Source organism: Mytilus californianus, unplaced genomic scaffold (genome assembly GCF_021869535.1).
Source record: "Mytilus californianus isolate M0D057914Y unplaced genomic scaffold, xbMytCali1.0.p SCAF_7, whole genome shotgun sequence".
In the NCBI taxonomy this organism is placed as follows: Eukaryota; Metazoa; Mollusca; class Bivalvia; order Mytilida; family Mytilidae; genus Mytilus; species Mytilus californianus.
The window spans coordinates 116,313,217-116,338,570 of NW_026262723.1; the positions used below are offsets into that span (position 1 = coordinate 116,313,217).

The window sequence follows — 25,354 nt, forward strand, 5'->3', positions numbered from 1 at the left end:
GTGCATGATAAATTATGGCCTGCAATAACTTCCAACGATTTTACCGATGATGAAGTATGGTATGATGTATATGCAGAGGTTTTAACCAATAGTGTTGTCATGTTGGAGTTTATGTACGCCAATTTTAGCGATGATGTAATGGAATCTACTTCAAAAGGTACATTTGTTTGCATAATTTTAACAAATTATCCACCAATATAAAAAAAGGGAGATGATTGCAAATGAGACAACTATCCACCAACGTTCAAATGAAGTGAATCTAAGCAATTTCATATCTGATTGATATTAATTAGAATAGATGTAAGGTATATGTTGAATGTCCCTTTGGTATCTTTCTCCTATCTTTTAATGAGACAGAAACATTGATAAACAGTCCAGGAAAGGCACGACCTGGTGCAATGATAAAATACCAGCATCGATAAGTAATAGGACCGTAATTGCTGATACTTGGATAGTTAAACATGTGTAGTCATGTATTTTACTCTTAAAATCATTGTGTGTACAGGTACAGACAACATCCAAGGCTCTTCAATGCTTTAAATCATTCTTAGGACCAATATTTTTATATGGATATTATCAAAAAACAATACAACCGTAAATGTAGAATGTCCCATTTGTAAAGAGAGATATCACTCCTCCTGACAGACCAATTTCAAATTTATAATTTAATAGATATAAGAAGATGTGGTATGAGTGCCAATGAGACAACTCTCCATCCTAGTCAAAATTTATAAAAGTAAACCATTATAGGTCAAAGTACGGTCTTCAACACGTAGCCTTGGCCCACACCGAACAGCAAGCTATAAAGGGCCCCAAAAATTACTAATGTAGAACCATTCAAACAGGAAAACCAACGGTCTAATCTATATAAAAAACGAGAAACACTTATGAACCACATCAACAAACGAAAACTACTGAACATCAGATTCCTGACTTAGGACAGATGCAAACAAATGCAGCGGGTTTAAACGTTTTAATAGTACCAAACCTTCACCCTTTTTCTAAAACAATAGTGTAACATCACAACATAGAAAGACACACTATAAAATATCAACTGAAATAGCTTAACTCAATCAAAGGACATATTAACATCAGTGAACAAAAAGCCAAAAACAATTAATAATAAAAACATCATGCATCAGAGACTAAAATCAACTAAAACACATCCCAGGGATTTAGTAGTTTAACGTCATGGACAGTCAAAGAAGACATGACTTGTGCAATGCAAAAAAAAATGTATTGACAGGCAGTAGGATAGTAAGGAGTTTAACCTCTTTATAGATCAAAATGAATGTGGGTGTGTCTTTATACATCCCGTTTGAAAAGAATACAAATTTAGTTATGTTTTAATTTGCTGATGACAAAATCGATATTAATGCCAATGTAAACTATATTCAAAGATCTAATTACAACATTGGTAAGATAACCTTTACGTAATAGTATAAATTTTCTGAGTGAGAAGTATGGCTTTCAAAAGATAATTTTTTTTTAAATTGAAACGTTTGTACACACTTTAATTGAAAGATAACTATCAAATACGTTCTTCTACCTCTAAATCATTGTTGATAATGATACATTTGACGATTTTCAATTGAGAATTGGTTTCATTATTTACACGCACACACTGAATTTAAATTCAATTAAGAATCGTACTAATGATCACAGTCACATATTACTTATAACTGATATATAATCTTATAAGACTAAAATGAGTGCATTTGTTTGTGAGCAGGTGTGTACTGCCATAAGATGTTGTTAAGTAAATTAATCAAGATCTAAAACAATGAAAGGATGCTTTAATTTCCTTTATCATTTTATACTTACGATATTATAACAGACAATATAACAGTTAAATATATGAAATATTCCATTTAACTTGAACATGACAACAAAAATAATATTATGTTTCATACAGATAGGCTCAGGAAATTTCAAAATGTTGAAGTTAATTAAATGATTAAACGAAAAACAATTAAGGAACTTTTATCCAATAATTCATAAACCGATTGGGAGAACAGGATTTACTTAATTAGAATTAAACAGGAAACGAATTGCATAATAAGGCCCTTTCATGCTGCAAACATGCAATACAAACATTAAAAACATTCTTCTTATAATATAATTGTGTATGAATATTTGTGGTCTTTTATTCATCATGCTGTCGAGGAGTGGTTATGTTGCTATAATATTCTTACAGGTATTATACCAGGTGGATCTACTACCTACTTTCAAAATAGGTAAGACTGTACAGTTATGTTACATGCGTATTACTACTTTGACCTATAATTGTTTACTTTTTACACATTGTGACTTGGATGGAAAATTGTCTCATTGGCACTCATACCACATCTTTTTATTTATATCAATATTAATAGCACTAACACAAATCATTTGCTGATTTATTCATACCAAGATGTAGAATAGTAGAAAAATACTAAACTTTAATGTTTATTCAAAATGTGAAGTCGATATAAAATGACAAATTCAAACGCTTGACTATTTCAACCACAACGGTATGACTTGAACATACATAAAGTAACAGTAGTATACCGCTGTTCATATAGACATACAAGTCACATTCTTAACTTGGTACAGGCATTTACCGTAGAAAAAATGTGTTAAACCTGGTTTTAAAAAACTAACTAAACCTCCTTCTTTGAAGACAGCTGTATATATTTTAGTTGTACTCTTTCCCGAATTCCTTGGTGTTAGATGATTATTTTTATTCAAATATGCCAATTGCGAGATTTTGGGAACATAATAGGGACATTGCAAGTGACATTTTATTTTTCAATATCATATTACTTTTAAAGGATTAAACAATACACTTTTGTGTTATTTCAGGGACATTTACTATAGGGCGACCGTTCTGTGAACTTAAATATTCATTCATTTCGTTACCTTTGGTTGTGGTTTTGTTTGCTTAAAAACATATCAGCTTTCTTCTTTTTCATGGTGTTGTTACTTATTTTGTGTATTTAATTCCTTTCTTTTTGGTATGAATAAAAGGAGATGTAGCATATTCGTTAATGAGACAGCAGCCCGACGACACGAAACTTAGACATCTTGATTTCAGAGTTAACAAGAGATACAAAAAAATCTTAGCTTTATTTGGCAAAACCTTTCGGAATCTATACATGAGGTCATCATGAGTTACTGATGAATCTTTTGTAGAGACGAAACGCTCGTCTGGCGTACAAACCTATAAGCCTAGTATCTTTATTGAGTTTCTTATTTTTACACATGACAGACGATATCTAATATCTGCCATCAACAACCAATTCCTAAATGGCACAAACTTTGAAATGTCACTCAAGATAACCTATAACAAAATCCTTGATATGGAACAATAACATTAATCAGCAGAGAGGTAAAAATACTTCTGTAGTTCTCCAGTATAACATATATTTGTTTTCTGTTGTTTTTGGTTACTTTGGTGCTGAATAGTTTTGTATTTCTGGTGGCCAGTAATTTTAATTTTGTCAACAAAAACACAATTTTATTAGACATTAATGAAAAAGATTAATTTTTATTGCTTAATTAAATCTTTTACAGCTGTATTAGTGCATGATAAATTATGGCCTGCAATAACTTCCAACGATTTTACCGATGATGAAGTATGGTATGATGTATATGCAGAGGTTTTAACCAATAGTGTTGTCAGGTTGGAGTTTATGTACGCCAATTTTAGCGATGATGTAATGGAATCTACTTCAAAAGGTACATTTGTTTGCATAATTTTAACAAATTATCCACCAATATAAAAAAAGGAGATGATTGCAAATGAGACAACTATCCACCAACGTTCAAATGAAGTGAATCTAAGCAATTGTGCATAAACAATTACATGTACAGATTATCTTTAAAACATTTCAGATATTATATCCATAGTAATATGTTGCTAGAATGTATGTCAAAATCATTTTAAAGTATCTAAAAAATAACTTAATAATTCGAATACAGAATACATGTTCAACGAGTGAATAGACAACACATTAATCATCGATGAGCATAAATAATAAATGATAAACGTACTATCAGGTATGCCATCGAATTATAGATTCATGGGTATATGACCTTCATATTCTATTTTTTATGTATTTAAAGAATATTGTGGAATATATCTTGTCTTTCCTTTGTCTTGTGGAAATATGAGTTTCCCTTAGAAAACAAAGCTTTATATCTCCCTGAGAAAGGGAAAATGAGTGTATAATAAATATTGTAACGATATTTGAGGTATTAATTTTCTTATATTCATTTTAAAATCATAAACAAATGCCTTGACATTGGAAAATGATTTCCATTATCAAAAAATACCTTGTTTTTCGAATTAACATTCGAATAACCTATTAATGTTTACTGTTTTTTTCTCCTATTCGAAAAGTCATGAGTTTAGATTTTCAAGTGATCGTGGTTCAACGTTTTATTTTATGTATCGTTCATACAGATATTTCTACGACCGGGCATGCAATATAATTGTATAAAGAAAGACTATTTTACGAGAATGGAAACTGCTTTGTATTTCATTTTATTTTGTTATGAATAATATAATGTCTTTACAATTGTCTACCGATTTATTTAATATAATGTGACCATTAGCTTAAATGTTAAAATTTATGTATATCGTTTGAACACCGGTCACCACTTTGAATCACGTGTTATCTTTCAAATATATGGATAATAATATGATAAATTTAATTCTTATTTGATTACAATGCCAATATGATTCAAAAACCGATATTTTTGTGAATTGTGTATAATTTGGTTAATGTGACGTTTTTCTTTTCTTTTTTTCCGATTTATTTATAGTTTGTGAGTTGATGGACGAGTCTGTCGACGGATTAATACTTTTAGTTGACTGTAGGACAGCCATGGTATTAGACAAGCAGAAGATATTCCGTACCATCCCGGGTGTTGTAGTGATTCGTGACTTCTGTCACGTGACTAGCAGTTATATGATTCAGCTACGACCAGACTGTATTTACAGTAATACACTGTTAGCTGACATTGCTGCGTATAAGCTTTGGCGCCATGTTCTTCTTTATCATGATCATAATTACAGTAAGTTCATAATAGAAGTATGGTTTATGTTCCTTGAGTATTAAACAGGCATGGGGTAATGCAAATTTGTAATTGTAATGCATGGTAATGCATTACATTTTTCCAAGTAATTGCATGTAATGTGTAATGCAGCAATTTGTGCATTACATGTAATTGTAATATAATGCATTACTTTAGCAAAAAGTTGTGTAATTTCATGCATTACATGGCATTACATGTCATTACTTTTTTCACATACTACATCTTTAACATATTGTTGGAGTTTTAACTAAACCAAATTTAAGATTTCTTGATTAATTAAGAATATGTTAATTTTAATGAAGTCTATGTTTATTTTATAATTAGGGAAGTAATTCACAGTAATTAAATATTTCGTTTAAAATTTAAAGAAAAACAACAAAAAATATATTTATAAAAGTAAAGTCAACATTAAGTTAAAATAATTAAAAATTGTAAAAGTCAAATTAAATAGACTTTTTACATGTATATTTATATTCAATTCATGGAACAGTTACTGCATATGCTAGAATCTTTTGTGACTTGTAGTTGTTTTTCAAAATGTTTAATTTTTCTATTCACTAATAAAATTTTCAAATGTAATGTGTAATTCAAGGCATTACTTTGCAAAAGTAATTGTAATATAATGCATTACTTTGATAAATGCATGTAATTGTAATTGTAATATAATGCATGGTTTGGTCAAAGTAATTGTAATATAATGCATTACATTGCAATGTAATTCGCCCCATGCCTGGTATTAAAGCGGTATATGTATATTGAGGACTAAGGCCTCAAACACTTATCTGTTACCTCACTAACCTTCGACCCATGCCATAGGAAATGCCTGTACCAAGTCAGGAATATGACAGTTGCTTACCATTCGTTTGATGTGTTTGAACTTTAGATTTTGCCTTTTGATAAAGGACTTTCACTACTAACCAGTAAAAGTCTGAAATGGCCTATATCTGTACTCTATTGTACTGATTTTTACTCGACCAGTCTGAATTGGTCTGAAATTTACTCGACATTACTCGACCCCAGTCTTAACCATACTCGACCGTACTGATTTGTACTTGACCCCTATCTTTGCCATTGAAAATAGTTTGAACTATTACTCGACCAGTCTGAAACAGTCTTAACCCATTCTCGACCTGTACTCGACCAATTTTTTCAGTCTAAACCATACTCGACCAAAGGTCTGAACAATAATCGACCAGTCTGAACCATACATTTGTACTTGACCAAAAAACCTATACTTTTTTTTAATTTTAGCTGTTAAAATTAATTTCTTTTTTTCTGACATGCCAATAGCCACAATAAAATAAAGAGATATATAAAAACATATTTTTACATCCTTACATGATTCTCAGATTTATCAAATAGAGATAGTTAAATTAAATTATCTTATATAATAATTTGATTATATTAATTTTAAAGTTTTAGAGTGTTGTTAAAAAAAAGATTTTCTTTTAACTAAAAACCACACCTTTACTGAGGGTAATAAAACCTTATTAAGGTGCTTCTTGTTTGGCATGTGTTGTTTTTTTTTTTTAAACATAATTTTCCTAAATTCCTAAAGAAAAACTATATAGGTTTCATGGTTACATACAATAGTTATATTATTATCTTTTTAATGAGGTAACAACAGCCACAAAATCACTGAAATTGTTTAACCCTATATTAGAAATATATCTTATTATAATTTGGGATATATTATATATAATATATATCAAAAAGGGATAAAACAATTAAAGAAATAGATTAAATTTTTCTTCTGATTAGTGGTAAAGTATAAAGTAATACCTCCTGCTTGGGGCAAACTCATTAAAAAGATCACACCTGGTCAGAGAGTATTAATTTCTAATTAACATTCATTAAAAATTGCAACATCCTGTAAAACTTAAATCACAAGACCTTTTGAATTCACTAGATAAGTAATACACGAGTTTAAGAAAAAAGGGCTTTCTTTTTTACCTGTAAAACACACATGTACTGAGGTAATTAAACCTTATTAAAGTGCTTCTTGTATGCCATGTCTTTAATTTTGACAAAAGTTATTTAAATTTAATTGATATAAATTTTTTCTGCAACTTTGGAACACAATTCCTTTTTTAAATGGTTATCAAGGATTGATATGGAGGTTCTATTATCATGATTAAATTAAATTCTTGGTTTTACAAAACAAAGGTGTGATTTTTAAAATTTATTAAGTTGCTTTATATACTAGTTTAAATATATTTTAATAAAATAAATGTTCACTGCATTATTAACTAATCTCAAATGACACCATAAATCTATACAAGGCTTAAGTAAATGGTGAAAATTGTCTAGTAACCATAAAATATATCTGAAACATTAAAAAAAAAATTGAATAACATTGAAAATATAAGTCTCAATTCAGTTTTGAGATTATTTGATCAGCTTGTTTTATTTTTATTTTAAAGGTGATATATATATGTAAGTGTTGATAAATATGGTGTTGAATTTATATTATGTTTATTGTGAAATTTTGGTTTCAATGCCATATTGAATGCATTTTAAATTTCAAATTGTTGTTCAAATTTCTAGCCAGTGGAAATAGCTGTTAAAAACAGTTCCTAAATTGATGAAATACAATAGATAGATACAAAAATTAGGTCTAGGTTGGTTAAGACTTAGTCGAGTATGGTTCAGACTAGGTCGAGTATGGTTCAGACTAGGTCGATTATTGTTCGGACTAGGTCGATCATGGTTCAGACTAGGTCGAGCATGGTTCAGACGAAAATAAAATGGTTAAGTACCGGTCGAGTAAAGGTCGAGTACAAGTTCAGACTGTTAAGTATGGTTCAGACTACAGTCGAGTACTATCAAGTAAATTTCAGACCAATGCAGACTGGTCGAGTAAAAATCAGTACAGTCGAGTACAAGTATAGGCCATTTCAAACTTTTACTGGTTTGTAGTGTTTCCGTTTTGAATTTTCCTTGTTATTCGGTATTTTTGTTATAAGTACCTAGGTAATTAACTTATTATCTGTTTGTAGACCGAAACATGCAAACCTTGTCTATTCAGCTAACCAAAATTGCATTTCACAGCGCGATTCCGTTATAATATTGTAATGATTTAAGGAAGAGCTTGTGAACACAAACGATAAATAGAACTATATTGTGCTCTTGTACTATTTCACATTATCTCATTAAAATATGGTACTATATTTTCTAACAAAAAGCCAAGCTCTTCAACAATATTGCAAGAGATGCTTTACATGAACTAAGTACATCAGAAAAGTATTCATGAATATATGATATTATTCAGGATGTAACCTAATATTTGGAACATCGTGTGCTGCATGCTATGAAATAAGATAGAACTGCTTAACCTTCAGTTTTCTAATTAGTGTTTTGTGTCGATTGTGGTCTGACTGTTCGTCGTTTTTCTGTTCGTTATTGTGTTGTCTGTTGTTCTTTTTTGTGTTCGTTATGGGGTTGTCTGTTGTTCGTCGTCATTCTTTGGTTATGGCGTTGTTTGTTTATTGTCGGTATTCTTTTGATGGTTGTTGTGTCTGTTGTTCGACTTTATTTTTTAGGTTATGGTATTGTCTGTTATTTGACATTATTCTTTTGGTTATGGTGTTGTCTGTTGTTCGACTATATTCTTTTTTTCATGGTGTTGTCTGTATTTCGTCGACATGCTTTTTGAATGCCCTCCTGGTATCTACTAATATCAATCGGAGCACCTGAGATCACCCCCAGATTTGGTGGGGTTCGTGTTGATCAGTCATTAGTTTTCTATGTTGTGTTTTGTGTACTATTGTTTGTCTGTTGGTCTTTTTCTTTTTTAGCCATGGCGTTGTCAGTTTATTTTCGACTTATGACTTTGAATGTCCCTTTGGTATATTTCGCCTCTCTTTTAACGGATCATATTTCTGTTTCATGAATTGATATGTATTTTCGTATATACTAGAATTAGTTAACATGGAAAATGATCAGCAAGAATTAAAAATAAAAAACACGCAGAGACTAAATGCATTCCGTTTTTGAATTTTTATTGTTTCTAAATGGAGATGGTTATTTCTGTTTGTTAAGTATTTCTTATCTCTGCTTTTTTCATAGATATTCGCTTTCGACTTATAATTTTGAATATTTCTTTTGTATCGTTAATTTCTGTCTTATTATGTTTGAAAGGAATAGATAGAATATTTGCAAAACATAAAAAAAAAAACACAAACAGACACAATTAAAACTTTGATACAACATGTGTTATCGATGCCTATTTGACAAGCAAAAAAGCAAAAAAGGTCTACACGCTAATGTGTTTTTTTTATATTTAAGGAAAACGGTTTTTTTTATATTAAAGAGAATACACTAAAGAAGATATTATTTTCAATGCGACTATACTGTAACTATAACATAACTATAACTGAATGTTTTCCTCCAAATTGTGATTTCGTTATAAAATCTTACTCTTGAAAATGTTATATTTCATTTAATGAATTTCTTTATTACTGAATTTACTTCAATTCTAAAAGCTGGGTATTGTATTAATGTTTACCTTTTGCCAACATACTGGTTAGTATAAATTAAAAGACTAATTGTTCCTTTATTCTGTTTAAATGAAAGTAAAACGGGTCAAATAAATCTTTTAAAAGTCTCCCATTGTTTATGCTTTCATACATTTCATTCTAATGTTTTATTGCTAAATATTACGACATCGTGTAAGACCCCGTTTACACTAGCAAAAAGATCGATCTTTACTCGATCTTTGGTCTGTGTAAACGGAAAAGATCGATCTTCAATCGGACTTAAAAAGTTTACTTCCAGAGGTGGTTTTAAAAAGATCGATCCTATTTGAATCGATCTTTCTTTTAGTGTAAACGCTTAGATCGATCGCGATCGGTCTATTTTTCAGGTGAATGTTATATTTAGATATGAAAATAAATTTGCACATGTTCGGCGGCAAAAATACACGTGTTTCAAAACGATGGATGGAATAAGAAAAGTAAACATAGATTCCGCTGTTTTGGGATTATCTTCTAAATCGATAAGTTATATTTCTTTACTGCAAATCCTCATCTTCAAACGCATTGACCGTTCGTTTTTAGCGATAGTCTACACACATATTTTTGTTTAATGACTTGTTATGTATGAACCAAAATGATAATTAATAAATCCATACGAAATCACCGGCAATGAGCAAACTATTTTCTACATCATTTTGCAGTGTGTGCGAGATGCAAAATTTCCTTTAGTATTCTATTTTTAGGATTGTTTGTTTACGAAATATAGGTAATAAGGTCAGACCGGTTCTTTTTATGTTGTAGTGTAAACGCACTGGATTAAATAAGATCGATCTCGATCGATCTTGCTTGTGCAATGTAAACGCGAACTGATCTTTTTAAGATCGATTAAAAAAAAGATCGATTCAATTTCGTACAGGTGTAATCGGGGTCTAATATATCTATTTTAGATTCAGCGTGCCTCACAGATCTAATAAGACAATTGTCTTTGAAACCAGTGTCCACCAGGATGATCAAAACTGATAATTACCAAAGTCCTGAACAGTACATAAGGTTTTTATTTAAATACAAACCAGATGGAGTTTTCGTGATTATCTCTCCTGAGAAGCTAGAGCATATCTTATTACAAGTAAGGAGATAATGACATGATATTTGAAGAAGGATTGTATAATGCATAAGTGAAATGTTATATTTTGTAATTATGGAGATTGGTTTACCTGAAAATAATTTAAATGCTTCCTGGAGATTATTAATTCAGTAAAATTACTGCCAGTTAAATTTTCATTCAACATGCAAATAATAATTTCTTTTCTGTTAATGTTTTCAAATAGAATATTTCATCAATTTGAGCAGAAAAATCACTATAATTTTAGTTGCCAATTATTGATTTTAGTGTATGAACGAATAAGGAATTTTAAAATGAATGAACGATTTGTTATATAAGAAATATCTCTATATAATAAGCCTTTTATCTTGACAAATGTTTGATGAATTTTTATAAAATGGGCTTTTAACAAAATACAAAAAAAAAGACCAGTGACATTGCAAAAAAAAAATCGTTTCTGAAAGATATTGGTTGATTTACCATAATTGATAATTTGTATTAATTGTTAATATTTGCGAAGCATTGACAAAAAAACACATGACAAAATGCCACATTTTTCTTAAATCTAATGAGAGGAATACATGTTTACAATATGTTGAAGTAGTTTGATAACTAAAAAAAAATTCTTTACATGTGAACATTTATTTTTAAAAAAATACCATACAGTAATGCAATGCTAAATGATACGTTTAAAATTCAAAAATAGATTTCACACAACAGAAACATATAACACAAAGATATAGACAGGGCTATTGTTCAAGATGAAATTTGAAACAACAATATAATATGCTTCTGGATTTTTTTGTAATTTCAACAACGTCTTCACCGGGTTTTGATGTTGAATGGTAATGTCTTTGTAGATGCTGTATTTTTGTCAACAACTCTGATTAGATACACTGTATATTGTAACTTTTACATTGTATTTTTTTACGTTATTTATAAGCTTTTATTTTGAAAAGAAATCGATTTATGGATAGGTAATGCTGTTACCTATTTATAGAATTGATCATTTAATATACATACACAATATTATTTCGCACACCAACTGACTGCAAAACGAATCTCATAATCATACTTCAAATAGCGTCAGGAACATCGCGCACAACAGGAACATCGCGCACAACATTATTAAGATCTCCTTAGATGTTTTTTGTCAAATTAGATATGGAATACATATGATACATTTAATGGACAGAAATATCCAATTAAAAGATAGGCGTAAGATATCAAAGGGACATTCATACTATCAATTAAAATGTGAAATAACATTAGATACGTTACATTTGAAAAGGAAGTCATAAATACAAAATGAACTGTAAAATATCATTTTGAAAATCAATTTGCAATTAACAGTTGCATTATCCAAATGTTTATTATGATGTATATCAAATGTTAGGAATAAACATTGATAAGGTAACACCACAACAGTAAAATCAAAGAAAAGAGACAACAAATGATACCCAGATGATATGTTGTTGCTCTCTAGATAACTTTGGTTATTTGTATAAAGTATTACAAAAATACCAAACTTCATGGCAAATTCAAATTGGGGAGTCCACAAAAACTGACAAAATCAAACGCTATCAATCAGAACATACAACACAACTGACTGCAAAGTTTAAACAAACATACAAATTAATCTAACAAATACGTCAAAGAAAAAGGTGTAGATAAATTTGACAATGACGTCAACACAAATCATTGGGTTGCTTTCTCGTCAATAGTATTAATTATTCACAGAGGTCAATATTAGGTCATCAAAATAACGAAAGTTCAGTAATCGTCTAATCTCAAAACCGCGTCAGTATGAAAATAAGATGGGGTATGCTTGTCAATGAGACAACTATCAACCAGAGTGCAGATGACGTAGAAATAAGCAATCATAGGTATTTTAGTTAGTGTTGACGGCTGTAAAGTGATTCGAAGCTGTTCACAGCCTTGTCCTGTGGTATCTGGGGGAAAGATGTATCATATCACATATCCTTATCTTTATATAAAGATTGAATTCAGAATCATTGTCAGTGTTTTTTATTAGTCATATCTTAAAAGTTTAGGCTGTTTCGAATATTTGGTTGTAATGGTCGATCTTTAAGGGTTTTTGTCATATCATTGTTGGACTCATGGCGATATCGAGCTTAACATAGTTAGGTATCTTCTGTTGTAGAGACTGTCTGTAGACCTTTATATGTCTGTGTGTTATTACGTTTACTGTCTTCATGGTCGTGAATTCTTGAGCGCTGTTTTGAATATACCTTTTGGAAAAAAGATTCATGATTCTGATGATTGTAAAACACATTGAAAACTATTGAAATAATATAATTGCTATGTTCCGCTTGTGTAATTTATTTGTTTGTTTTGTTTTTTTTATTTAAAGGCCAAAACAGAGGATGTTTTATATTTTCCTTGGATTCTATTGTCAGCAGATCAACAAGTGGTACAACTTAATGGTGTTGATAATAGTAGAAGTAACATAATCTTATTGAAACAACAATCTGCAGGATCAAATCTCGGAACATGTAGAAATGACTTTTCTGCAGAAATGGTAATTATTGAACTTCTTCCAATATCAAACTTTTAATTGATGCAGATATAATTAGGGTTTCCTAAACCATGATTGAAATTTAAAACAAAAAAAGAACAAATAAACAACGGTTTCTACAAAAAAACATACAGAAAACCACGAATGGAGCAACATAAAGAGAATGGAAATGGGGAATATGTCAAAGAGACAATAACCCGACCAAAGAGTAGACAACAGGCGAAGGCCACCAATGGGTCTTCAACGCAGCGAGAAAATTCCGCACCCGGAGGTGGTCCTCAGCTGGCCTCTTAATAAAATTGTGTACTAGTTCAGTGAAAATGGACGTCATACTTAACTCCAAAACATATAAATGAACTAAAATTAAAAAACATACAAGACTAACAAAGGCCAGAGGCTCCTGACTTGGGACAGGCGCAAAAATGCGGCGGGGTTAAACATGTTTTGTGAGATCTCAACCCCCCCCCCCCCCCCTAATACCTCTATCCAATGTAAAATAAAGAAACACACAGCAATACGCACAATAAAACTCAGTTTAAAAGAAGTCCGTGTCCGATGTCAGAAAAGGTAACAAAAGAAACTAAGCAAAATGACAATGATACATAAATGAACAAAGGACTACTAGCAGTTACTGACATGCCAGTTCCAGACCTCAATTAAACTGATTGAAAGATTATGTCTTCATCATATGAAAATCAAGTACAATCCCTCTCGTAAGGGGTTTTGTATCATACCATTATAAAATATGAGAAGAACATGACCCGTATCATGCCAACAACTGGTTTTAGAATAAATGAGTTTATTTCCGATGCAATGACTCTATGAGTGAATCAATATTAATACCAAAATATGCAATCCTTAATGACTTGACAACAGTATCGTAACTATATCCTTTCCGAATAAGTCTGTTTAAAGGTTTGGTTAGCTTTAGAGGTGAATGCCGACCTTTTTGTGCTTTGTAAAGAATATTACCATAAAACATTGGATGTGAAATACCTAAACGTATAAGATGTCTGCATGTTGATTTATATTTACGAATGATGTTCTTGTACCGATGATAAAATTTAGTAAATGTTCTTACTAGTTTGTGATATCGAAAACCCTGGTGTAATAATTTTTCAGTAATACAGAGATTTCTTTCGTTGAAATCAAATACGTTGTTACATACACGAGCGAATCGAACAACTTGGGATATATAAACACGATAAGATGGCGACAAAGGAACGTCACCATCTAAAAATGGATAGTTAACAATAGGAAATGAAAAATCATCTCTTTTATCATAAATTTTGGTATTAAGCTTCCCGTCAAAGATAAGGATATCAAGATCCAGGAAAGGGGAGTGTTCATTGTTAGTATTAGCTTTATTTAAAGTCAGTTCGGCAGGATAAATTTCTTTAGTGTACATACTGAAGTCGCCATTATTGAGAGCCAATATATCATCTAAATATTTGAAAGTGTTATTAATTTTTTGAATCAGATGTTGTTTCGATGGGTCTTTGCTGATTTTAGTCATACATTGTAACTCATAACAATACAGAAATAGGTCCGCAATAAGTGGTGCACAGTTAGTCCCCATGGGAATTCCGATAACCTGACGATATACGGAATCTCCATAGCGAACAAAAATGTTATCTAGTAAAAATTCAAGGGCAGTTATAGTATCAAAGCAGGTCCAATTGACATAGTTCTTTTGTTTGTTGTTACTAAAAAATGACCTAAAAGAGTTTGAACATATATATTCGCATTCCGACTTTTTAAATGCCCATTTAATCAGGTGTGTGAATTTTTTCTTAATAAGATTATGCGGCAACGTGGTATATAGGGTAGAAAAATCAAAACTTTGAACAGATTCGAAATCACCAATTTAAGCATGCAATTTATCAAGTACATCCAACGAATTTTTGACACTCCAAAAGTAATTAATTCCACTATTTTCAAAGGCCTTATTTGAACAATTTATAACCAGGTTTTTGATTGTACCAAGTGTACTAGTAAGTAGAATAGATAGTTTAGTAGTGGAACAATGGCTTGAAGACGAAATAAATCTATATTTGTAAGGAGTTTTGTGCAGCTTCGGAAGCCAGTACATAGTTGGAACTTTCATTGTATTTGGTTCTGCTTGTAAAGAGGTAGCTTAAAGTTTATATTTGTTACAGATGTCATTTTCCGAAAATGGAGTCAGTTGGAATGTTGGTAAATTCGTGATTTCCTTTTGTAGAACATCAATGTAAAATTTACGTCAAACAATAATGATATTGTTAGCAGCCTTATCAGCCGGGACAAAATATATTCCGACTACCACAGAGAAAATGTGAAACAATTCAAACGGCCTGATTTATGGCAATGCAATAAACGAAAAGCAGATATTAAAGCTACTAACTGCAATCAACTGCCACTACTGGCAGAAGTTGTTAACAAAACATAATCAAGAATTTTAAAAAAGGAATAATAGTTCCTACTTTTCCTTCATCTAAAAAATGTGCATTCAAAAGTGGTTTACTAATTAGTTGACATTTTCTGTAATTATTTCAAGAAGGGTTTTGTTTCAGGAGTTGAAAAACTATCTATCAGATGCCAAATCAAAGATGTTGGAAATATTTTCATCCGTTGTAACAAAGTACAATATTACGTCATTAGAGCCTGTCGCTTGCTCTAACCCCAAACACAAACATCTGCCCAACAGGACTGTTGTCATGGAAACTACCAAGGTAGATATCTTTAAAATAAAATGTAGTTTGATATGGAAATTGTTTTGCCGTAATGTTAGACTTAACTGCATGATTGATAGTCTATAGTTCTCGTGTTAAGATTTTTCTTAATATTTTAATTATTAGTACAGGAATGAAAAATCCCATTTTAGAGTCCCAACATTAATTTGATTTACCAGGTTTGATACAAAATAAACTGTACGAAATGCATAAACCATAAGAAATAAAAAAAAAAAACATTATTGACAATTACATCATATATCCTTTGATTTTCATGATATGATCAATATGAAAAAAAAATATTGATATGTCTGAAAACATAGACAGGTGTTTTTTTTTATTGCAGGAGATTGGTCACATTAGAAACAGTAAATATCAAATCTGTAGCATCGACAATGGCTTGATAAACAAATGGAAACACATGGGAAGTTGGTCAAAAGGGGGAGGAATATCGTTAGAGCATAATAAACTCTTTCGAAATGACTTTGTTGACTTTAAGAATAGTACTTTAAAAGTGGCAGCAGTTCCCGTAAGTCTTATTTAGTAAATTTTATAGCATAGAACCATTTTATTCATGTACGTGTATAAACAGGGGAAAAAGTGATTTTTAATTATATACTAGTAAATGAAAGTAAGATACAATGGATTTTTCCTACAATATAGAATTATATAAATGGTACCCAGAACATAAATTGCTCATTCGACTTGTGTTTTCGAGATGTTATTTCTGTTCTTAGAGCCATTGATTTAAGAAGAAAAAACGCGAAATGTTTCATTTTCAACGTTTTTTTTTTCTTATTTCATAAATCTTTTTCAAATTTTAAAATCGATTCTCGAACTTTAAATTTAAAACAAAAGAATCTTTGAATTTGGATGAGAAATTCAGGAATAACAGTATTGTAGTTGAAGAGGTGCCGACGTCAGTTAGGGGTGATGTTTTTCTTCAACATTATAACCAAAACAAATATTACTTCTTTGTTCAATAACACGGCATTTTCTTACTTTCCGGCTTGATAAGATTTTCTAAATCATATGAACTATATTTGTAAATGAGCACTTTTCCTTTGATAATTTACCAGCTTATCAAAATTTTTATAATTTATGATGAATTAGAGTTCATACCTTCGTATTTTTACACTTGCTGACAACCATTTGATTAAAAAAATCATACACGTGTATCGTAACTTTTGCTGAATAGTATAATCAGATTAGTGACAATCAAACATCATTATAGAATATGATTGTACTTCAACATCAGACTGTTTAACATCGTAGTTATTATATTATCCCTATAGGTTGAACTTCTGTTAATACAGACAATGTATTTTAAAAGGAACTTCTTTTACGGCTAAAACTGTGCCACTTTTACTATGAAGTTTCGAAGAAAATTATATCCTAGAATGGAAAATTCATATACACAACTATCTTTATCAAAGGTCAAAACATAGGGCTGTGCGGCATATTTTCAAAATTAATATGCCTTGAACTTCTTAGTGTTTAAACTTATACTAAAATTCTGTACTACCCCTCACTTCACCTTGGATCTTCCTCAAAATTCAATTTGGCCGCTATCCATGTGTTTTTGTACTTGTAAATTTCCAAAGTTTTGTCCCTATGAGATGAAACATAAAGATCATATCTGTAAACCAGTAGGTAAACAGAGGAAAAACAACTGTGAATATTATATATCTCATCAAAAGAGGCGTGGTGTGTGAAACAGCTGTATTTACAAAGTGAAACCTATAGCCTCGTTGAAGACATAGGGGCTATATATTTTCTGCAAAAAGTAATAAAACTATTGTCCACCATAGAAAAAAATTTAAAATCTTGTCCTTAGATGATCTTTTATCCTATTGTAAAATATCGTGTAATGTTTGAAGAACATCAATTGATTCTTATTTCAATGTAGGTATGAATGTTTAACATATATTCGCCTATCACATTTCTAAAACAAAATAAACTTTATAAAAGTGTGAATGATATGTTCATATCTAGGTTTAAATCACACTTCAAGTACGCAGACACAAATTTTAAGGTTAGTTTTTGGTGTTCTTATCGGTCAACAAAATATGGTAGTGGTATGACGTAAATAATTCATCCTACTGGCATGTGCTAGTTAAACAGATAAGTAAGCAAGACTTTTGTTTTAAATGGAAATAATAATGAATAACTAAGTATTGTTCTTTCAAAGTAGGCATACTTACAGACAAGCTTACTGACCTTTTATCATCTAGCAAACTATTTCATGTGGACTTATATTCTAGACTTAAAGAAGTGTCAATAACTCAGTATAGATACAAGGCTTAGATTGTGTACGCAAGACGCGCGTTTCTTCTATAAAATATCTATACTGTAAAAGCTTCAATAAAAAGTAACAATATACAGTAAAATCAAATAGAAAAAAAACCAGACAAATTAGAAAAATAACACGCACTTTACAAGCCTTAGCAAATCTTGCCGTTACAATCTATAGGAAAAAACTAAAACCTGAAAGTCCAGAATGTTTACCTGCCAGTAAAAATCACTTATCCTTGCGCAAATACTCAGGATAAACTCCTTTGTGGACTCTGGGATATTGACCATAGAAAATGCTCTATAAAAAAAAAATATTGCCAACAAAGTGTCTGATGCTATAAACAGTCTCGGTGTACTCAACCTGTTAATACTTGTGGTATTGCAGAAAATAACTAGTTCATGTCATCAATTAAGTACTCCAGGAGAACTTGTCTACAGATATACAATATGAGAATTCAGGAATAAAAGTATTGTAGTTGAAGAGTTGCCGACGTCAATTGGGGATTTGATGGTCACAAATGCAGTTCTCTGTCGTATTGTATGGTTTTATTACATTATAGAATTCTCATATATAGTGTATTCAGATTTGTTTTTACTTTAACGTACAATACGATTTCAGCTTGATCCGATGGTTTTCTTCAATACAGATAAAGATAACAAGACAACATACAGTGGGCTTTGTATAGACATTCTTGATCAACTGGCCCTGAAATTTAATTTTAAGTAAGTAGAGCCGTTTTCATTCTACGTGATTTCTTTCACTGCAACAAAAATCTGTTTTAAGGGAAAGTAAAAATGATGCTTTAATTTGTAGTTCGATTTAGTTAAATAGCGGTTCACAATCATCCTTTTCTTTTATTCAGTATACATGTTATATAAATATAAAAATGGCTTTAATCACTGTTCAAACAGAAAATTAGAAAATGACAAAAACAAAGTCCAAAACTAAAACTATTGAATTGCTTTAAAGCTTATAATTCTAAATTTTAAATAAATGTATATTATATACTTGATTTATTTATTTCAATGAAAATGTCGCTTTAAGTAACATATGTGAACCAACTTTATTGGATGATTCCCAACTATAACTGAATTGTATAACATATAACTCTAAAAAGAGGCAAACGATACAAAAGGGATATTAAAAGTCACAAGTCAAAAACAAACTAACTCGGTTCTAGCTGGAAAAGGTTGGGATTGGGGTTACGACAATTGCTACATATTTGTCATCATCTGTGAAACAGATATTCTATAACAATCAACCAACTCGTGATGGCGTCCGAACATTTTTTGTCGATGGTATGATTTCAAATTGAAAAATTGGAACACTTCGTTCAATAACTTCCTTGTGAGCATCAAACCTTTATCAAGGAGATCACGATAAGCAAGCTCTTATCAAGGAGATCACGATAATCAAGCTCTGGAACATCGTTTCAAGATCTATTTGTTTTGAGTGGTTGTTACGTATTTCCCATACAACCTTGTATCCATAAAGAATTTGAAAAAAAAGTTATTTCGATTAATAATTGATTCATTCATTAATTGGTGCTGCAAATATTTCATGCGTACTCTTGAGAATGACATAGAAATTAGGTGTGATCCTCAGTGACACAGCTTGTTAAAACAAAGCAGAGGTAATTTGTTCTTCCTATTCGTGTGTATGATTTCAGTCAAGATTGTTCTGATTCCATTTTTTTTTTTTTTTTTATTTTGAGTTATGAAATCGTGTCTCCTGCTGACAATGCCTATGGTAGTGTAGAAGATGACGGTACATGGAATGGTATGGTTGGTATGGTTATGCGTAAAGTGAGTCAATGGAATTTAAAATATATTTTTATGATTAAGAATTTAACTGTATACGTGAAATTTTTAATCAAAATAAAATAATCATAGTTTAACACTATTTAATTGATTACTTAGAATTTCAAATACTGATTTTAATGTATAAGCATTTTCAAATCAAATCTGACATTAATTCACCAAATTTTCATTCAACCGTGGAATGTCTATTGTGAATATAAAATTTAACGTATTTGAATACCCTGTTTGAAATCACACTTCATTCAGTTAAACAAATATTTCTGAAATCTTACATTGCGACATTCAAGTGATCTTTGATTCTACTTTTTTCACTCTTTACCTTTGCAACATTATTCTGTAGGAAGCGGATTTTGCTGCCGGTCCTTTCACAATTACCGCCGCTAGGGAATCGGTGATCGATTTCACAAAAACCTACATGGAAGAGGGTGTGGGTATTCTGACACTGAGGCCACAGGAAGAGGCTAATAAAGAGTACAAAATGTTCAAACCATTGTCTGTTATTGTCTGGATACTGATTGGTGTTGCTATAGTTGTGATTGGCGTGTTCATGTTCGTGATCAACAGATATAGTCCTTGTTCTACAGCGATAGAGGAACACCAACACTATCTAGAGACAGGAAAATTGTCTAGTTCTATGTGGCTAATATATGGAGCTTTTGTAGAACAAGGTATTTAGTATATACATGGACATATTTGTGAAAGAAGATACATATGATAAGCAAGATGTGCCGTTTCGAAGTTTTCTTTCTTTAAGGATTTTTTTCCTCGTAATTGATTTTTTCTTCTAACTGATTCCATGCAATCTGCGCTGCTGAGTCCTATGGAGACGTAAATAATAAGGCTGGCATTTAAGATGAGTTTTTTTAACTATATGTCGAAAAAATACACAAAAAAAATATGCAATAACAGTCAATCAGCCAACAGAATGCCCACTTGCATGAAACTATTGAAACAAACTTTTTAAAGATACTAGGAGTATATATTACTTGTAATGCCAGGCATAAGACACATCAGCGGCACTTGAATATAAAATGTGTCCACAAATTAAAGTCAAGCACGAATTGATGAGCATTAAAAGCCCCGAAATCCAAAAGGATTACATATACGGCTACGATCATCTATGCTTTAACAATTCAAAATTTTCTTACAGAATATTTATAGAAAGTTATCATATCAATGAAATTTCATGTCAACACAAAGCACTGTTTGCTAGGCTTATGATGTTTTAGGGAACAAAATTTTCCCTACTAGTAGTGACACTGGTCAGTGGTTGTAAAAAGTCACCCAAGACACAAAACTAATAATATGTTTAAAGCGGCACATATTTTGAAAAAAAAATGATTTTCTTCAATTTGATGAAAAATTAAATTAATTTACAGACAAATCATGTTTCATACGGAATAAGAATACGTATAGTGTAATTTACATTTATTAGTGAAAAGATTTTGGAAATTATTTGAAATTAAGGAATATAACTCCCTCATGCAAAGCTGTTATTGCATGACCAGCTTTGGCTATAGAGTGTGTACTTTTAGGTTAACAAGCTCTTCAATTTGGTTAATTAGACTTTTGTTATCATATGTTTTGGCCTCGCGCATCGCTGAAGAGAATTCGCATCGGAAACCAAATAATTGGTACCGTTAATGTTGTTACTACAGAATAAACACCATTATAGAAAATGAATTTCATATGGCTAAAAGAAACCCTAGTTCTAGAAAAAAAAAGACATTTCTTCAGAAAATAATGGTTTGAAAGCTCATTAATTCATAATGGAGAGACAATACAAAAATATATAAAAAAACATATACTTCGTCAATGCATCGTTTCTTGTATGCTCTATCAGACTGTAGTGTTATCAATTAAAAATTATCACGGTAAAATACTTAAGTCTATAATTGAATTATTTTTTTTAGGAGGAGACGCGCAGCCTAGATCCTTGTCAGGCAGGGTTATGTTAAGTTTCTGGTGGATCTTTACTATTTTGATGTCAGCCACATATACAGCAAATCTTGCTGCCTATCTTACTGTGACTATTATTGATTCACCAATCAACAGTCTGGAGGAACTGGCTAGACATGAAGACATTCGACCATTGATATTTTCCGGGGCGAATCTTCATACTTTGTTTCAGGTAGTCATAAATGGTGTATTTGTCTCGGATTACAATCAATTTTTATGATATTTTGAGTATGCTTCAATGAACCAGCACCCTGCTATTCACAAATCAAAAGACATCTATTATACACCTTATCGCTATTTGTCCGCCATTACTAGACATCACAAATGTTCCCGTAAAATTTTGCGTCAAAAAAGGAAATAACTGACACCACAATGGAAAATTTATTGTTGCATGACGTCCATAGTTAAAGAGGCGCAGATTCTCGGGTCAAGCGGCGCAGATTTCCAAGTAGCGATAAGGTCTATACAGACGTGGTAAATAAGGGCAACAGTTGTTTAAGGACGTTAAAATCTCATTAACCGATTATGACGACATAAATCAAGGTATCAAACAAAAACCTGTAGGAATCGAATGAATCTCCAAGGGAGCGAGACCGGGTAACACGAAATACAAATTTGTAGCATTTTTCAATTGACCACAATATCATGAGAAAGTATAATATTATGATATATATTGGCAACACATGCCAAAATATCACATATTCAGTTTAAAAAGTTAATTTTGATATAAATTAAAGTTTCTTTAATATTTTTGTAAAACATAACTTTATATTGAATATTTTGCGCAGACATATTCATCAACAATTAGAACTAGGGTAGTTCACTTGCTACCATATACAAGGCATACTAGTACTTTTGTTACTATTTGTAGACAGCAAAAACGTCAGTTTACAGACAAATATGGTCCAAAATGGAAGAAATGCCGAAAGCTAATCATTTAGAAACCATATTAAGCTATGTGAGAACAAACGAGTATGCATTATTATTAGACAACTCCGTTCTGGAATTTATCATGCTCCAAGATTGTAAAACATACGCCGTTGCAGATGAAACATTCAACAAGGCTGGGTTAGGATTTGTTCTTCCAGAACATTCTGATTATTTAAATGCTTTTAACATAGCGTAAGTAGTACAACTAACTATGTCATGTAAATACCTATTGCATTCGTTACAATATAACATGAAACAGTTTACTTCATGATCATCGCATTGAAAAAAAAAGATAACAGCCTTTGCAACTTACCACTATAAGTGACTACTGTTTCATTTCCCTGTTAATTCTCCCAAGGCAGTATATGCTTATTCGGCCTTTTCAGTTTGAAGTTCTTAAGATTCCAAAAGTTAATTCTTCTATTTTTGTCTGATTTGTTTACCTTAAATACCCGTTTTAACCGAAAATAGACATATTTCCATCACATGGCCGTTTTTCAAATCGCTTACAATTCGTATTTGAAAAGTTATATGATAAGTTAATATGTACTTACCTCTGAACGAAAAGGGATGCTTTGAATCACGAGCCGAAGGATGAGGCAATTTGAACAGTATCATTTTTAAAGAGGTCTTTCAATGTCAATATCAATAAACTTTTCCTGACTTACAAACTGTCACAAAAATATGAAAAATATAGTAAAATACACCTGCATAAGTCTTTTTCCTACAATGGACGAGTCCAAGTCGGATTCAACTGGTAAGATTGATAAACAGTACTCAGACTGATATAAACAAAAAAATGTAACTTAACTTAACTGGATCGAAAACGGACTGTAGCAATATGTACCAATTAAACTTTTTTTCACATCGAACCATTTTCACAACTGACCAATGAATGTTCTGCAAAAGAACCTTATTGTGTATATATTTGCCGTTTTTAATCTAACGATAATCAGTAAATAGATTTATAAAGACAGACTATACGAAAACGGTAAATACATATATTCAAACAATTAAGTTGTTAAACAACTTTTTATCAAAGAGACTCAGAGCATAACGTTCTTGAGAATATCCAATGATGAGACGAAAAGGGGAAGTACAATTTTACAGTAACACAGAATGTGTTGATGTAAGTCGCCATATTTTTGGTAGTAAATAATGTCGAATGATTTGCTAGGGTATATAAATATTGTCATCCCTTGACTACTCCCGTCCGCCACTTAAGCCTTGTTAAAGTTGGTTTACGTATGGTTGTGCCGTTACCGCTGGACGTTCAGCAAGAACCAACCTATCAATTTTGGTCGCCATACCAATGGTGTTTATTGTAAACGTTTTTGGTTCTCGATATGAATGATACATTGCGAATGGACATTAATCAATCAACCAATCCATGTATTTATCTATAAAATAAAACTAAGGGGACGTGTCTGATTAGTCATGCCCGATTAACTTTGATTAAGTATCTCATACTACTGGTTAATAAGTTCGTGTACAATAAGTAAAATAAAGAATTAATTTCTGAAATGAAATCGTATCATAGATATATATTTTGCAATTAATCGCCATAATCAGAACAGATTATATGTAGATAAACAAATTTTCGATCCTTGTTTATGGGATGTAGTAAAGAAAATAAAACTGGTATGTTCCAACTGTTTGTACTTTTGCTCTCAATACAATATCCCATTCAAGTAATTAACTCAAACATAAAAGTAATGTTTATAAACATTAACTACCAAATTATTACCGATATACAGTTGAACTAAATCTGAATGTTTTTTTTCAGAATCATGAAGATGACCGAAGCCGGATTGATAGAAAAATGGCGAGAAAAGTGGTGGCCTAAATCTGAATCTGACAGCTGTACTAGTACAGATAGGTCTGGATCTGCCCAGTCACTTGGATTAGATAGTTTATTTGGTCTTTTCTATGTATACTTTGGTGTTGTCGGTATTGCTGTTCTTTCTTTCATCGTAGAATTGATCTGCAGTACCAAAATGTGTAGACAGTGTATTTCCGTTGCTTCAGTTAAATTGAGTACGTTAAGAGGAAGTCTAGATGCCACAGGGCAAACTAAGACTTCTAAAGAGGAAGGTTAAATTCAAAACTAAAACGTTTTAATGTTTAAGAATGTAATGTGGTATGAGATTACTTCTTTTGTTGTTAAATATTTATAGAATATCTAATCAATGAATGCGAATATCCAAACTCTTTGAACGAGTGTCAAAAAAAATTATTAAGAACTAACAAAGCCAACGAATGGATTATTAATCTTTTTCTGGTGCGTTGAGTAGATTAATTTGACCTCTTAGATCAGACAATCTTTCATAACAAGAACTCTTGCATCAGTTGCTTTTTTATCACTTAAATTATTGGATTAGTCATTATTCTTAATACATTTGCTTTTAATGTTAATAAAGGAGAAAATATCTTTCGTTTT

The 25,354-nt window shown here is 31.1% G+C and overlaps 1 protein-coding gene across 1 annotated transcript; it reads left to right on the forward strand.

The window, feature by feature from the left end:
* Positions 1-25,354, forward strand: LOC127708533 (glutamate receptor-like). The gene is made up of 12 exons (XM_052213431.1): positions 1-157; positions 4,810-5,061; positions 10,505-10,683; positions 13,034-13,201; positions 15,751-15,909; positions 16,256-16,438; positions 18,824-18,927; positions 19,920-20,010; positions 20,366-20,693; positions 21,939-22,156; positions 22,856-23,106; positions 24,701-25,354. Exons 1-12 carry the CDS (start codon positions 100-102, stop codon positions 25,011-25,013), a joined length of 2,304 nt encoding a protein of 767 aa, XP_052069391.1. The 5' UTR covers positions 1-99; the 3' UTR covers positions 25,014-25,354.